The sequence below is a fragment of the Zootoca vivipara genome, chromosome 5 (assembly GCF_963506605.1).
Source record: "Zootoca vivipara chromosome 5, rZooViv1.1, whole genome shotgun sequence".
Lineage (NCBI taxonomy): Eukaryota > Metazoa > Chordata > Lepidosauria > Squamata > Lacertidae > Zootoca > Zootoca vivipara.
This window is the reverse complement of record NC_083280.1, coordinates 42,523,166-42,540,469: the sequence shown is the minus strand read 5'-3', so window position 1 is coordinate 42,540,469 and position 17,304 is coordinate 42,523,166. Positions and strand designations below refer to the sequence as shown.

The 17,304-nt window shown below is 44.6% G+C and overlaps 1 protein-coding gene across 2 annotated transcripts; it reads right to left on the bottom strand.

Annotated features, from left to right (window-relative positions):
* Window positions 1-507: 507 nt before the first annotated feature.
* On the bottom strand, window positions 508-17,128 carry SFRP5 (secreted frizzled related protein 5). 2 transcript variants are annotated; one of them, XM_035133222.2, is made up of 4 exons: window positions 16,994-17,128; window positions 13,880-14,435; window positions 9,731-9,808; window positions 508-6,207 (listed from the first exon to the last, which is right to left on the bottom strand). In XM_035133222.2, exons 2-4 carry the CDS (start codon window positions 14,400-14,402, stop codon window positions 5,864-5,866), a joined length of 945 nt encoding a protein of 314 aa, XP_034989113.1. In that variant the 5' UTR covers window positions 14,403-14,435; window positions 16,994-17,128; the 3' UTR covers window positions 508-5,863. The 2 variants fall into 2 exon arrangements, with proteins under 2 accessions (XP_034989113.1, XP_034989112.1); XM_035133221.2 differs by lacking the exon at window positions 16,994-17,128 and having other exon boundaries at window positions 13,880-14,730.
* Window positions 17,129-17,304: the final 176 nt, after the last annotated feature.

The window sequence follows — 17,304 nt, the reverse complement described above, 5'->3', positions numbered from 1 at the left end:
GAGGCTCTGCAAGTACAGGGGTCTCCCCACATCAGATGTTCACCCTCCGTGTGAGTGATGGGCCTTGGCTAACTTTCTTCCTGTTTGCTAGGGATGGAGGAGAAGTTCAGTTCGGTATGTATCTGAAGCCAAATGGTATCAAATCAACACTTTCCAAAACAATTCGTGAACTGAAAGTCAGCAATCCTTTGAAATTCACACTTAGCCAAATTTTGTGATGCAGTTCTCCAGCCAAGCGATGTTTACAGAAATGCACATATTTGTGTGTGAAAAATGAAGTTATTTGTGAAAATAGCATAGAAAATTACATTATGTTAGGGGAAATTGCTTGCAAAAATGTGTACACAAGTCAAAATTGCATATAACAACACGTCTATTCAGAGAAATGTGCACTAAAAGGCTGGTGAATTTTCATGAGGATTTTTAAAAAATTGCAAATTGCTGCAATGCGAAGAACTAAGATAGGAAATAAGAGAAACTGAGAGAATGAAATTGACAGATCCTTCGCTCTGTACTGCTTGCTGGTTGGTTGTATGTGTAAGTAGAGCAGGTGTAGGGAAATATGGTGCTTCTTTAAGGTAATCTGTAAAGGGAGGTTAAAACAACATTCTCTTGTGGATGGTTTTGAATATTGAGTTGTGGTGTAGCCTCTGCTTTCCCCTCAACCATCTTAGCAGGAAAAAGCATGGACAGACTCCTCAGTGCCATGTCACAGCTTGCTGGTGCTTAAATCTGGGGCTGAAATGTCACTGGTGATTTATTTGAATTCTAGTATGAAATAAACCATCCTTGGCAAACGAACACAGTCGCTGCTCTTGGAAATAACCTTAGGGAGAAGGTCAGGTTCTGTCATGGGTACAATGAGTGAGGAGAAAGGATTATAGAAAGAAAGAACAAGGCTTCCTTGTTAGCTAAAGTTCACACAATGTTCCTTGTGTTTAGAATCGCATCCTCCTCGGTTCCCTTCTGGTACTTACAGCAAGGCTTGAGATTCTATAGCTTACTCCCAAAGGCCAGATATCGGCGGCATTTTACACAGGTATAACACGGATTGAGATGACTTGTTTTATTTTATATTTTGGTACGGCGGCTCCTTGTAGAGTTTCAAAGTGCAACCGCACGGAGAGCTGGTCCTCCATGTTGCCTGGTCATAGCATGCGGCTGCCACCTCCCCATCATAAGGTTGGTAATGTGCAAGAGGACAAAGCGCCACATGGCAGGATGCTAACAGCTCGTTGGCTCTTGCACAATTGAGAAGCCACCCTCCTGCAACTGGTGGAACTTGGTCTTCAGCCTGAGCAGGATGATTCTTCAGGAGCAATTAGCCGACCTGGTGCAGCTGTATTATTAACTTTATAAATTGCTTGTTAACATGTCTCTCAAAGCAGCTCACAGACATACAGTAAAAACAGCTGAAATAGTTCTTTAAACAGTACAAAAAAACCCAACTCGGGTCCAAAATATAACATTGTGGAGATGGTACTCCCAATACTCGCTCAATAAACAGTATTTCTTAAAATTTCCTGTATTGTTAGCGCAGTGTGACATTTTAAGCTTCACTAGATGGCGGTTTTCATACAGAACTGAGCATATGATAAAGAGTGCAGCGGTTGTGGCTCAATAGGCAGCTTCCGGTATATTGAGAGATCTTGGCAGACTCTCCCGCTAAGATAATGCAAAAGCTTTTGTTCTATTTATTGCTGTGTGATCGCAGATGTAAGGATGTGGCAGTGCTGCAAGCTAGACCCAAGAACCACTGTGCTGCTGTGGGGGAACTCTTAACAGGGCCTGTATGGACATGGGAGTGAGGGATGTGAAGAGGGGACTTTAGTGCTGCAATGAAATCAGACGCTAAAGTTGCAGGTAATTTCCTGTGCCTTATTAGTATTTCTGCATCAAAAGGAAGTGTTGTTTCAAATTAAATTATGAAGGATGCTTCTGAATAAAATTAATATTAATTTGATAAACCCAGTGCCTTTTTAAGAAATCCACAAGTTTCCATAAATAATAATGTTGAGATAAAAGTCAAATGAGCGGAATGTATAAGTTGGCTTTTGCAAGCAAATTTGAGGCAGAAGAACTTGCTTAGCTTTCTCATTGATTTTCAGGGGAACTGAAAATGGAGTGCTACATTCATGATTAAAGCCTGCCGTTACCAGAATGATAATGGCAGTACTCTAAACACAACAATGATGCCAGAATTCAGTGTCCCTGAAGACCTTGACATGAAATAAATGCAGCATGAATACAGCATATGACTCAAAACATTGAGGCTGGGCCAGACCTAGTTCCCGCTGAAATCAATGGGGCAAGTTAGTTATGATATCAATGGGAATTAATTTTGAATTTGGATCTGCCATAAGCAGAAAATAAATATTTTATGAATACTTGGCTGAGCTGGAAATGCTATGCAGATGCTACAACATGAGTGCTCCAGCTTCATTTTGTGAAAGATTCATAAAAATAAATAAATCACCTCATGAAATGAAGTTGGAACACTTTAAATGAAAGACTTGAAATGTATAAAAATAATGAAAATATCCTGAATGACAGCAAGAGCAAGAGCTGTCTTAAGTTCTGCATGCATGTCCCCGAGATGAAACAAGGGTCAATGAAAATTTAAGCTATATGGTGGCAAAACCAAGCAGGCAAGATGGTGGTCAGGACAAGTTCTATGGGATTTATTAGAGTGGATATTGGACAGGATAGAAGATGGCAGACCTGTTTTCTTTAAAAAAAAATGGGCCAAATTTAATAGCTTAAAATGGCATTTTCAGTGAAGGAAATTGAATGCAGATGACCGCATCCCCAGGTATGGTATTTTTAATAAAAGGCTGTGCTCCATGAACAAACGCAACTCTTGAGTAACACCAAACTAGGGATGCTTCTACTCAGTGGACCTGGGCCAGTAAAGAAATGTTTCAGGTTGCTAAGGCCTTGAGGACTAGTCCCATGTATATGTTGATCAGGTGGGCACTTTATTTTCTACCTAATTTGCTAATTGGATGTAGCACGGAATTCTTGGACAAAAGTAAATGCACTGTTAATCCCTCTCTGTGATCTGATGCAAAGAAGTGGAAAGTGTTCCTTTCGTAAGTCACAGAAGAGTAGTATTTACGGAGCTAGCGGTGTTTGCATTCTTCCCCTGAAGTCAAGCAATGATGGCTCTGAAGCTGTCAGGTGCCATGAGAATCTGTCAGTGCCCAAGTGATGTGCAGGCCATATAAATAAAAATGTAAGAACAGTGGGGAATGGCCTAGCTTGTAAATATATCCCAGTTCACAACCTGAAGGGGATTGATTGAAGTCCTAGTGGGAACAAAATAGCTCACATTTTTGAGGGGACGGTCTGTGAGAAGTTACCAGCCCAGTCGTTTTCCCTCAGCATCCTCCAGCGGGATGGCAAGTTTGCCGCGACAAAAGGCAAGGCTAGCCAAAGACACTTAGCGGTTTGAGGCAAAGGACAAGATGGCAACACCAGACCACCACCACTTCAGTGTACAAAAACCGATTGAACTGGTGGTTGAATCTTCAACAACATCCTCTCAGTAGTGTGCAGGGAAAAGTGAGTCACGACACGCAGTTGTGGCCAAAAACCATGAACTCAATAGTAAGTTGTGTGTGTGTGTGTGTGTGTGTGTGTGTGTGTGTGTGACATGCTGTATGATTTGCATCTGGAAAATCCAAGGGCGGAGGATTCCCTGAGTGGAAGAGAGGTTCTTTCAAGAGCTCCTCAGCTTACCACCCTCTCTTCCTCAGCAAACTTTGGCTGGGAATGAGCCCCTGTGAAAAACCCCTCTGTGTGTGGGAGCCAGGCTCAGTTCCTACAGCTTGCTTTGTGTTGGGCAGCCCCCCCCACCCCACAGCTGGTGTGGGGAGCGGTGAAACTGGCAGTGCTGATGCTATAAATATTCGCTCCAGGATTAACTTGCCAGCTGGTCTTGACCATTCAGGAGTCTGGAAAACTGCCAGATGGAAGGGCCCCAGGGAGACACATTCGCCCTGTGTTTGCCATCTGTCGGGCAGGCTCAGTTGGTGGTCTGGCATCCTGTGTGGTGGACACAGCCACCTGGCAGGCCCAGTTGGTGCTTTGGTTCCTCACTGGTGCACGCACGGGTCCGATGTGCTCCTCCAGGGTTGGGGCACTAACCTACTTGGTATAGTCATTATATTTCTACAAGCCACATAGGCAAGTCAACATGGAGAGGGGAAGGAGACGGAATTGGTGATGGGCATATTTTTCAGTGAAACTTCACATAAACGGCTTCATATAGCAAAGTGGTCCGTCCATCCCCAATTACAAGTGGTCTTGAACAATTAAACCTATAGACCGCTTGATGTCTATTACTCTGTAAGGGACCATGAATGCCTCAGGCAGAGTGAATGCCTCATACCTTGCTTGGTATTGCCACATGCAGATCCCCACCATACATTCAAAGCACATTCAGTGCACGTTTAAAGCACATGACCTCCCCGAATAATCATGAGAATCATTGTTTCACCCTCATACAGCTACAATTCCCAGTCCCCTTAACAAAATACAGTTCCCAGGAATTTTTTTTTGGGGGGGGGAAAGAGGAAGTTTTGTGCTTTGGATGTGTGTTGAATATGTTCAAAATCTCTGGGGTGGATCTGCCCCACAATGTTTAAGGATGCTGTACAGATCTCTGCCTCAAAAGATGCCGATGCAATAATGACCATGTCATGACGGAATAACTGCTGGACTTTTCAGTTGAGGGGTGTCACCTGCCTTCAAGCATCATATTCATATAACAGACCAGCAGCCTCCTGCAACTTGGACAACAACTCTCATCAGCCCCAGCCAGAGTAGTAGCCAATGGCCATGAGAGCTGGAAATTGGGGGAGCCTTCTAGGGAGACCTTGCTTAGTGTCTGCTTAAGGTTCTACATCAGGTACCCCCAAACTGCGGCCCTCCAGATGTTTTGGCCTACAACTCCCATAATCCCTAGCTAACAGGACCAGTGGTCAGGGATGATGGGAATTGTAGTCCAAAACATCTGGAGGGCCAAAGTTTGGGGATGCCTGCTCTACATGGCTTGAGAATTTGCTATGCAGAACCTAGGAGAGGAGGCCAGAACTGGGGATTGTCAGTTCAGTGAAGTATTATGTAGTTGGGACATTGTAGCTTGTACAACGCATCTGGTGTCTGGCAGTCTGAGATGTTTAGAGCTTCATACTGCGCCTGGCCAACTCCTACTAGGTCAGGGATGGGATGGGGACCCTAGACTCTCCAGATGTTGCTGGACCACAGCACTCATCATCCCTGCCCATTAGGTTTGCTAGCTGGGGATGTGGGATTTGGAGTCTGACAATATCTAGTGGGCTAAGTCGTTCAATGCACTATGAAAATGAAGGGTTGCAATTGGAAAGCATTGGTCGCCCTGCTCATAATGTTTCAAAATCTTTGGCTTCTCACTAGTAGGAATTAAGAATGGCCTGGGATTTTCCTTCAATGTTCCACGAAAGGTTGCAACTAAAATTCTGTGTGATTCAGCCTCTATTGGATCTTGGGTATACTGGGATTGATAAGAGATGTTTGCTTGCAGGGGCTAAGACTTATTCTTCTGGTGAAGGTGTGTTGGGAATGAGGTGGATTTCTGCATGTTCTCCAAAGCATCCAAGATGGGCAGAACTCTGATCTGGAACTTAACGGAGCTGGTTCTAATGGAGTTTGTGCTTTAGAAGAAAGAGTCCTGTTGCAGGGATGGGTTCCCAACAGTATGTGGCTTTGTGTCGGTCAGCCCATAGAAAAAAGGGTATTCTGTGGACTAGGAGTGGGGAACCAAAAAGTGTGGGGAGTGCTGTGAAGAAGAGTGAGCAGGGTTCTTGGAATGAGTGGGGATTCAGTGGGGGTCTGCCCCATAGAAGAAGGGGTAGTGCATGGAACAAGGGTAGGAGAACATGAATTTGACAGCAAATTTCATCTCCTTATTCTTCTTCTCCCAGCGGTAAATGGCCAGGACTAGCAACCGCCCACCCACCTTTCGCCCCATCACCAGAAAGCTGCCGCTGAGGTCATCAAGCTGGGGGCAGGGGCAGGCACCTGCGTTCTTCATGTGCAGCACCAGCTTCTTGGTGTCCTTGCGCTTCAACGGCCCCACTTTGAGCAGCTTCTTCTTCTTCTGTGCAGCCACCAATCGCCTCTCCCCATTCTCTTTCTTGATCTCCTTGATGCGCATCTTCACCACTGTAGGGGGAAATGGGAAGCAGATTGTGTTAGGAGCTTACAGACAATTGGGTGAAGTCAAAGTGAAGGAACAAGAAGAGGGGTGTGTGAGTTCATAAGGACAGGGATTAGGAGGATTGGCTTGATTGGCTTGATTGACAGCTATGCATGTGGCCCTGTTTTTTTTAAAAAAAGTCACCAAGGGGAGATGAGTAGGTAATAGAGTTGGGTCACACAGATTGTCAGGATCTGGTTTGTCTCCTCTGACTGAATGAGAGGTCGTGGAATTCCTCTTCAACTTCCTGTTGAGTACATTTGTTTGTAAATGATAGATTTGTATTTGACAAAAAGACAAGCCACCATCTGTTAAGCTTTGGGCACACTGGTTCTCTATAAACCCATCACTGGTTCATTGGAGAAAGGTTCCTCAACAGGTGCAAGTCATCCTGGTTTTGTCCTTAGTCCAGGAGTGGAACAAAACATGCTCCAGCCTACTCCTACAAAAACCAGAAATGAAAGAAAATATCTCTGTCTGTATGCCACAAATAAACAACACAAAAATCAAGGTTAAAAAAAAGCTATAAATAAATAATATACAGTAGTGTATTTTCCACCTTTCTATAATGTCAACGTAATAACTATAGGGCCAAAAAATGCATTTGCAATATTTATGCAAGCATGTGATGATAATAGAATTTGACCTTATAAAAGATTTGAAAGCAAGGTTACAACAATCTAAAAGCTTAGGAAGCACAACCTTGCACAGAACCTGTGCAATTAAAAAAACTTCAGATGGCCGATTCCACAATTGTAGTAAGAGTCATATGGCAACAACATGTAGAAAAACATGGAGAAACTCAGTGCAATCAATAAAATACAATCAATATTATTCAGTGAAGTTCTGTGACCCCCTTGGATCCCAAATGCCTCTCAACTTGGTCAGCTGCAGTGGCATATATTCTTGTACAGAAGTTCCTTATGCAGGAGTTCTAAATGACATTTTAAAATAAATAATGTCTTTGATTGCTATGAATTGATGGTTGTATTTTCTAAGCTTTTAGATATATATTTTTTGCATCCTTGTTTTTAATCTGTGTGTTTAGAATAAGATCAAATTCTATTCTCATCACATGCCTGTATACATATAGTGCCAGTAATGCATTTACAATAGCAAGTAGGTCGGATTCATAAAAAGGTGGAAAATGCAGTATATTTTAATAGCTTTTTTGGGGAAGTACAAAGTTAGTTACATCAAGGATCAATTTTGTTGACTACAGCAGGACTTTGAAGCTGCTGCATAATCGTGGAAACCACTGTGATTGTATCCATGCACTGATTTTCTATGTGAAGAGGATCCTATGGATGGCTGGGAGCCATATAATATGGAGGGAAAATATCTCATGTGAAGTGGTTCTCGGCCTCCCATACATCATGCACAAGATACATAGTTGATGATCCAAATTGCCTGGTCTTGTGTGTTGAGAAAAAAATGGTGTTCTACCCTGGAACAACTTGCCACCAGCACGTATGATGTGTGTTAAAGAGAGATGTTAAAGGTGTTGATTTCTGACCATTTTCTGGACAGCTCTCTCCTGTGTATATCTTGTTAGTACCAGCAATATAAGCTGCCCTTTGGTCATGCTGAAATCTGAAGCAAAAAGAGCTGCTGCTGGGTGGATACTGTACTGTTTTGTTTTAACTTTTTTTTTTAACCACACTGTGTCAGCCTGAACCCTCTTTGCCATGGTCAACTGGGAACATCACTGTTGAAGCCAAGACTTCATCAAAGAGATGGATGCCTCGAAGGGGAGTTGCTGGGAGAGAGATCTGACAATCCTCTCCGATCATTGCCTCCTATTTTCAGCATTTAACTGTTTTTCTGGGATTATCATCTGAAGTAGCAGGCCGGCCTCCTTCCTTCTGGAACGAGGCACATCACGTTTTATTTTTATGATGATTTGTTTAAAAAATGTGTATGTTGCTTTTCCAGTATAAACAGTCTTCAGGGCAATGAACGAATTCTGCATTGTGTTAAGCCTAATTAAGCCAAAATTAACATAGATTAAAAAATACAGATGATAAAAAAAACACCAGCAGAAATAATACCGATGAAATAGTTACAAGTAGTTAATAGCTTAAGCAAACAGACAAGCAGGCTCGACATGCTTTCTTTGCTTATTTTGCATGTTTATCCTTGTTTCCTGCTAGGAACACAAGTCCATGTCTCACCCTCCCTCCCCACAACATCCTACCCTCACATTAACCCTATAAAGTTAGTTGGACTAGGCTAAGGTCACCCAGTGAGTTCTATGGCCAAGTGGGGATTTGTACCTTGGTTTCTTCAGACCTGGAGCCCCGCCTCCAGAATGCTGGTCTTAACTTTTATTTATATATTTCTGCAACATGTCATTCGCACAATAATAGTGCATTAATTATTGGTTTAGACTGGACCACTCACACATCATTCCACTTTACTAATTGTTCTGCAATGCTACCCCGATGTTACCACATTATTGCCATCTGCAGGGATACCTTGCGCTATAGTGCAAAACCAACCGACCAACACTTGAACCTTTGCCGCATGGAAAGTTACAGGAGCTCAGCAGGCAGCTACAGGCCATTCATAGATTGGAAAGTAAACTGTATAGGTGCCCTAAAACCTTCGTACACACAGACACTATTGAAAGTGGGATCCACTATAACCACCTGAATAACATAATGAGAACAAATCAAGATTGCAGAATTAAATAGATGTCTGGGGTCCTAGTTCAACGGTCTAATCACAGGCCTACCATCTAAAAGATATTGTTTGTGCCAAGCTAATCTACGTGGGGAGGCAATCCACATCCAGGGTCTTTCCACCTAAAAGAGCCTCTTCCCTAATTTCCAGATGTGGAAGTACTCAAAGGGTCTTGCATAGCATGCAGGTTCAGATGGTGGTTCTTCAGATACCTTGGACTCAGTCTGCTCCAAAACATAAGAAGCTGCCTTACACTGAGTCATACTAATAGTTCAATATTCTCTACACACCAGGGGTGACTAACCACGTGGCCCTTCCCATGTTGGACTCAAACTCTCATCAGCCTCGGTCAGTTATCAGGGATGATTGGGTCCAACAATATTTGGAGCAACACAGGCCTTAGCCACTCCAGTGGTAACCAGACAGTGGTAGATAGTGACTCTGCAGAGCTTTGGACAGTGGTTTTTCCCCATTCCACCTGGAATGCTGGGGATTAAATCTGGGACCCTCTGCCAGCAAAATACAAGCTCTGTCCTAAGCAATGGAGTGGAGTTGTAAGGCTTTCTAGGTTGAAACAGTCCCTTGCTTTGGGCCAGAAACAAGCTGGAAGGCTGTTGGAGTTCTGATGGCAAAGGCTGGGGTTCAAGGGGAGCTTTGCCTCCCAGCAAGTTGTAGAAGATAGGGAAATGCAAGTAAAGAATTTGCAACACCTTCTCAACAGTTGTTCTGCGGAGCTTCAGCTTCACTCTCAGATGCCCCAAGTGGAGACTCCCCAATCCCGGCTGCTTTGAATGGATGACTCACCAAAGTCACTAGAACACATTTGTTCCATGATGCCATCTGCCTTGTGCTCCATCTCACATTGGGTGCAGATCTTTGACACTGCAAGATGGAAAAAGAGTGAGTCCTCATGAAATATACTCGGAGTCGAGAGTGAATTTCATGCTCTTTATTCAGCTCTTAGTCATCAAGGAGAAGAAGAGAAGAATGCCCTTTCCCCCAACCATCTGCTTATATACATTATTTACACAATGGGCTTTGCGTGATTGGCTACTTCAGGGCTACACCTGTGGGCCAATCAGTTTGTGGATTGACTTCTGCCAGCAGCCTGATTGGCTGCTCCTGCAGGCCAATCAGGTTGCGGATTCACTTCCACCTGGAGTTGGATTGGGTGGCTCCTGCGGACCAATCAGACTGCTGATTCTGGATCCTATTGTTCTATGATTCAGCTCAGTACATAACACCTCACCTGCCAAATGTTTGGGACATTGCTCACAGCTCTGGCCCTGCAACTTCCTGTCTGTATTCTCATGGGCAGCCCACATCTCATAATGATTATTTTCAATCCCAGTTCATCTGCCTCATCACGAACTTTCTTTGGCCTGTCATGAAGTATCTTGAACTAACAGAAGGTTTGGGAGTTTGGCTCACTCAAACAGGAAGCCCGTAATCCTTATTGGAAAGCCTTTTCAACAGCTGGATAAGACTTCTTCTTCTTCTTCTTTTTGAGGGGGGAATACTTGTTTCTCATTTAACTGATTCTTTATCCACCTCTTAATTTCCCCCATTATACAAACCTCTATCCCTGCCCCAGTTAAATAACATTCCATTTAATTTTACCATCTTCCTGCCCACTAAACGTTTGCGTGTGAGGGTTAAAAGGATAGAAATCAAAGGAGACATTTGATGGGAGAGGATGAGGGAAACGAAGGCTCTGTGTTGTATGACGCGAACCTGTCAGTCAAGGGCAAAAAGACATTCTGGTGGTCTGGGCTGACTGGCGGGAATAGCCTGAAGTGTAGGCTAAGCCAGTGATGCTCAAACATTTCTCCCCACGGACCACTTGAAAATTGCTGAGGGTCTTAGCAGACCAGTTAATGATTTTTCTGCTTGTCGTAACAATTGTAATGTGCCGGGCTATACGCTGCATGGTTTTGTATAGTATTTTGTATTGCTTCTTTTATTTTTTTCTATTGTGCTACAATTTGAATTCTATGGAATAATAAGAATAATAACTTACAATAAATAAAAGAAGCAATAAAAAATACAATTAAAAATTGCTGTGAGCATTTAATATGAACATGCCATGGATCACCTGAATGAATCTTGGGGACCTCTGATGGTCCATGAGCCACAGTTGGGGATCCCTTGGGCTAAGAACGGTCATGCCGTGTCTCCAGCAGTGATGAATGAAGCTGAGGACCATTTTGTGTCCTAGGGTGGGTTAAATGAGATGTAGCACCACCCTGCTTCTCTTCAGAGAAGAAGAAAGACAGAGAAGCAGAGAGAAGGAGTAAGGAGACAAGGGTTGGCCTAGATGTAAAAGAGGACAGAGCACCTTTATATTTTAATAGTTAGGTAGAAGAGGTATTTTTTTGTGTGAAGCTGATCCTTATGAGGCTCCCAGCTTTATACCAACATTAAAAGTGCAAGACATCCTTTGCCTCCAGTTACCCCCAGCATATATATATATATGCTACAAAAAACTAAAAGTATGAAAGGGGAGTGTGACCTGAAATTTGCATGAAGACATTGTTTCTTTAGCCTTTTCAAACTTGCCCCTAACTTTATAGGACACATAACCCAGCCATCTGCTCTATAGGTGAGCATGTCGAGATCCTTACAGACATAGGAGAGTCTGTAAGTTGGGTCACTAACTTAATACTGGCATGAAACAAAGAATAGAACAGGACATCTCTGGTGCCCTCCTGAAGCCACACACAGAGAAATGTCATTATAACAAGTTAGTAGGTGTTCCTTAGCATCCCAGATCTGGTACGGATGATCAATCTTTGGGGGTGCCATCGCTCAGGGTATTCTACCTGGTGTTGGTGAGTGGAGAGTTCATTTTCATTTCAACAAGTTATCACTTAGCACTGTAATGTCTAACCAGTGTGCTGAGAAACTATAAAATGATAAAATTGTGAAAATTAACCATAAAACCAGCAAGTCAGTAAAGCTCTTAAAATGCCTGCCTTAAGCTCCATTGCTGTTCTAGAATTTGCATCCCTTCGCCAAGGGTCTCCCACCTCCACCAGCTATTCTACAGTTTTGAGAGTCAAGCCCATAGGACTTCCTTGGAGATCAGAGGCAGGGTTGTTTAGGAGGGCAATTTTTCAATGGATGGTGTTAAGTTAGATGTTGGAAGTGATGACTAGGAAGAAGCAGGAAGTGTGCTTGGAGCTTGCTAGACTTTGGATTCCAAGGTCTGTGCTAACAGGCAATATTTGTCCTACTCCTGGTTCCCTGCCTGTTCATTTGTAAATAAACAGATTTTCGCAGCCGCACCATAAATCTCTGCTGCTCACTCCTCCAAGCAGTGATCCTCCTAGGAAAATGATCCTGCAAAGGCTCCTCTGAATTTCCCACTTGTTTGGGGAGTGAAATATCCTGTGCCTCCAAGGATACTCCTGAATTCAAAATGAGCCTGATGGAAACTCATCCATGAAAAATGTTGCTCCAGGAGAGGAGTGTTGAAATATGCGACCATGGATTTTGGGAGATTCCCTCCACCCCACCCAGTGTGCACAAAACAAGGTTGCCATATGCACTTAAAGTGGGGATTTGTAAGGTACCCTATTCCACTGACTACCGGTAGTAGGAGAAGCTATAGAGAAGTCATGGATTCTGGCTCCTGTTTCCAATCTTACCAAGTGCCTTGTCCTATGCTATACATCTCTTTGGATGTTCTTCTCTGTTCAATTGGACACTGCCTCCCAGTGGTTGTTCTGTGCTAAAGAATTTGCTATTGATCACACATTGGTAGATATGTATGTTTGCTGCACTTGCTTTCCCAGTGCATTCTTTAAGCCCTGTAGCCTGCTTCTGACCCCCCAAATTAGAGTTTTAGCAGTGTGTTTTCAGGACCCACCCTATTCCCATGACTGTAACCTGGTTTAATGCAATTAAGGATTATTTTTACAGATTTGAAATCTTCAGCAGAGACTGTCCTAGAAACTGATAGGAAGCTGCCCCGCTGGGAGTGTGCTGTGTCTCTGCAAGGGAACAGATACAGGGCAAATGGTCAGATGGATGGTTCGCCCTCTGTTGGGATGCTGCTGCTTTTGTAAAGATGCTGCTTCTGAAAAGGGACTTTTGGAGGTGTTATCTCAAGGACAAGGAAAGCCCTATATAGAGCAGGGTAGGGAACCCGTGGAACTTCAGGCGTTATTGGACTCCAACTCCCCTCGGCCCCTACTCAGCAGAGCCCAATGGGTAGAGATGATGGGAGTTGTAATTTTAGACCACAGGTTCCCTGTTCCTGTCATATAGCAGCATTCAAGAAAGAATCAAAAGATCAACATATGCATAAGCTCATCGTTGCAGTATGCTATTTCAACATAATGAAATGGGAAATTATGTAAACTTCACGAAAGGAACACCACAAATATTGTGAGTGTTGAGAAAGCCACTTACTACTCTCATTTCGCAACTGTGACAGGATATTTTCTCAGAGTCTCAAGTACTGTACAGTATAATGTCTCACAGCAAACGTAATGAGAAACTGCCTGGTCTTGGGGCATGAAAGAGAAAGGAGAGATGATTTTCAGCTTTGAAGCCACTTGCCACTACCAGATCAGGAAAAGGCTTGGATAAGCAATGAACATGGGGACAAAACTCCAGTTCTGGGCCTAGCCCTTCTGGACTATACCCTTAAAGACTGACAGTCTCTTGCACACTTTGCAATACCAGCAGCACTTTGAACGATAACCTGAGCCAGGAGCAGCAAGAGCCGAGCTGGATGCATGTGTGAACCTCTTACCCTAGGAGCCAAGGTCTAACGGGCTCCTACCCTTATCCAGTGCCCTGTTGGCTGTATGCCTGAGCCTCTTACCCTAAGAGCCAAGGTCTAATGGGCAGGATGAGTTTGGGGTTCTGTAAGAGAGACATTGCCTCCCGGACAACCTCTTAGCACAGGTCCTTTTCCCCATCGCAGTCTCCCCATGCCGTTACCTGGTGGCTGAGTTGCCTGGCTGTTTCCAAACTGCACAGCGATGCACAGGTCGTTGTCGAAGGGAAACTTGTTGCAGTTGAGCATGTCAGGCCAAGGGAAGCCGTAGGATTCCATGACAGGAGCGCACGAGTCGCGCACCACCTCGCACAGCGATCGGCATGGGTAGATGGGCCGGTCCAGGCAGACAGGTGCAAAGAGGGAGCACAGGAAAAGCTGTGTGTCGGAATGGCACCGCTTGGCCAGCAGGGGCACCCAGCTGCTGGCTTGCTGCTTTACCTCTGGCATGGATTCGTGCTCCAGCAGGTTAGGGAGACGCATGCGCTTGTAGCCCACATTGTGGCAGAGCTGCAGGTCGGCCGGGATGTCCACGCACTGGGGCTGCTTAGTGTAGAAGCGTCCATGCTGGAAGTTGTCGGATTGCCAGCTGTAGTAGTCGTACTCCTGACTCACGGACAGCGCCCAGCCCTGCACCAGAACCAGCAGCACAGTGCCCAGGGCATTCCATGGGCAGGGTGACATCATGGCTCAGAGACACTCCCCTCGAGGCTCCCTCGGCTGCAGGGGAGAGAGAGGGAGAGAACGTGGAACTCTGGTTGCCACGAGCGCCGATGGGAGCCAAGCTGAATGGGGGGCACTGTCTGGGCCAAGCCCAGCCAAGGAGCCAACACCTGCCTCTTAAAACGGGTGTGCCTGCACCTAGGCAAGCAAAAGCATTCTCCCCCAAGGTTGTATCTGGCACTATCGGTGGGATGAAGTGAGCTGAAGCTAGATTAAGTTGAAGTCTCTGCTCTGGGCTGTTTAGCACCACCCCCTCTAGGTTTCCAAAGCAGTCTCTTGGGGGGAACCGGCAGCCAATCTTCACCAGGCATGCTCCCCCCCTCCCAGGATTGAGTTGGGAGCCAGCCACAAGGATGTCCCCACCTCCAAGTCTGGGCCGCTCCTCCAGCCCTCTCTCTTTCTTCCTCCCCCTCCTGCTTTCCAGCTCTCTCCCTCTCCACCCCCCTTCCCATTCCCTGCGCACACAGGCACCAGGGCCCAGCTGGCAGGACTATGAAATGCCATGAAGCAGTCGGTGTTGGGCAGTAGATTTCAGGAAGGGTGCAATTTTCCTGCCTCATATCTGAAGTGCTCTTAATACCGAACTCCTGTCCAGAGAAGGCTCTCTGCTAAGTGGTGTGCATGTGTGTGCTTGTTTTGCTTCAAGCATAAAAATATCTGTGGCCAGGACTGATAAACACATTTGCAATACCTGCTCATTGCATTCAATAGACTCTCTGAGATGGCTGAATAATATCCAACTCACCACTACTAACTAAATGTTTAAATGATCCTCTACACATGAAAATGACCATCTATTCATTTTGTTGACCAGGTTATACAGATGAATGATGTTGGTGTGGAAGCCCAACTATCCCTTTTGCAACTCGAGAGAAGCAAATGTCAGAAAAAGAAACTTGAATTTGCCACTGGGCTCTGGTACATTTGTGGGAGGGGATAGGCTTATATGGGAATATAGGGCATTACAAGGGCCAGTGCTGGATACCAGGTGGGTGCCCAGTAAATGCCTGAAGTTTAATTGAAGAGATGATTTAATGTGGGAAGTATAATGGAACATTATACTTACCACATTAAATCAAACAAATGCCACAGATTGCTATCAATGATTCTAAGCTGACCAAGTGAGAAACTTGGATCACTGAAGACTGCCTAGCTATGAACCACATTCTACAACATCGTTAGCTGCATGAAGGTTGCAAGTCCATTCATCTGGGTACACTAACATTCAAAACCAAGTCAACAAGATTATGTCTAAAGCTAAAGCAAATTAGGGTTGTCAAATGTCAGGAACCCCCCCCCCCTCCATCCTCGCAAGTTATTTTGTCTTTAACAAAAACCTGATCTGCAGAAACAAGCACGGGAAGCTTATTACGGACAGGAGGTGAGGATTGGTACTGGCTAAACTCTAAAGATCAAAGTGCTGTTGAAAGCAGAGAACCAGGAGCAAGTAATAAATTTGGTAGCCTTACATGTTGATTACAGGAACAGTATACATATTTGAATGCAGTACACATTCAAAAGGCAGAGGCTTTGTGTATTCTAGTGCCAGAACAAACACCAAGTTCCGCTTCAAGCCTTAAGAAAAACGAAGCAGCAGCATTCCAATATAGTCTGTGCTCACCCATCATGGTAAACCATAGTTAATTGTTTACCATGAATGTGCAGGTGTCTGTCACTTTCCCCCTCCCTAGGGGAAACAACAAACCACAGTCCCTGGCTTAGCTCTGTGAGGTGTCATGGTTTGTTTTGCTCCAAACAAATGACCATGTAATGTCGAGGTTTGATCTTGGCTTCCTGAATGTGGTTTGCTTGAGCTGTAATCCCTCATAGGACTAAGCCAGGGATTGTGGTTTGTTGTTTCAACTAGTGAAGAAGCAAAGCAGGAAGGATATCCTTGTTCATGGTAAGACAGTAACTATAGCAGCCTTCACCAACTTGATGCCTTCCAAATGTTATGGACTTCAGTCCCCATCAGTCCCAGCTAGCATGTCCTTGTGATGGGTGAATTGGGCCATGGAGCGAAGCACATTTGAGCTCACTGAAATCCATTAATTTAAACTCCACCATATAAGCACTCCCCCAGGATCTGAGATAGACAGTGAAATGCTTTTCTATTGGTCTATCTATGGCCCCCTCCACATGCCCTTTTTATTGTGCATGCATGATGATTTGTGCTTATGGTGGCATCATGGCAGATAGACGTGACCTCACTTCCATTACTGTATGCCCCTTGAAGGCACCAGGATTGGACACAAACTGCTTCATTTCCGTGTCCTGTAACTTCCTACTGAAATCCTGCAACTTTTTTTGGTCCAGCTTTTGTTGCACTCTAGTGCAAGGTGCCCTTTCAGATGGCAATAATGTGCTGATATTGGAGAACACCATAGAACAATTAATACAGCAGAATGATGTGTGGACAGTCCAGTAGAAATCCACCACTAATGCACTACTATTGCATCAAGGGCATGTTGTAGAATGCACCCGCAGACAAAACGCCCTATGTTTTTGAGCTTGGAAAAGGCAGGGCAGTTCACAAAAGGAGGAGTTATTCCTACCTCATTGTTTTCCTTGTAGTTCTGCAATGGTTGTACATGCCTTTGAGTCCCTGGAAACAGGCTCGGCTGCAGAGGGTGCCCCTCCTGAGGGCAGGCACCATTAGAAAGAGATTATTATCCACGGTTTATCTGAGCTGTCAGTGGCCCAACCCTTGTGAGGGGACCTCTGCTAACTCCTGAGTATCAATTAGTCATTTCCCTCCTCCTGCGGACTTTGCCCTGTGTGGGGAGGGGAAGCCTCTAGCTGAGTTTGGAGGTGAGCACTCAGTAATGCTGGGCCTGCTTGGAGACTTAGGGAGGAGGAAATATTC

Bases quoted from the DNA above. Each gene is read 5' to 3' on its own strand.
- SFRP5 (XM_035133222.2), bottom strand. From the start codon at position 14,402: ATGATGTCACCCTGCCCATGGAATGCCCTGGGCACTGTGCTGCTGGTT. The intron at 9,809-13,879 runs GTAACGGCATGG...TCCATCTTGCAG, and splicing joins CCAGGCAACTCAGCCACCAG to TGTCAAAGATCTGCACCCAA. The intron at 6,208-9,730 runs GTGAGTCATCCA...TTCCCCCTACAG, and splicing joins AATGTGTTCTAGTGACTTTG to TGGTGAAGATGCGCATCAAG.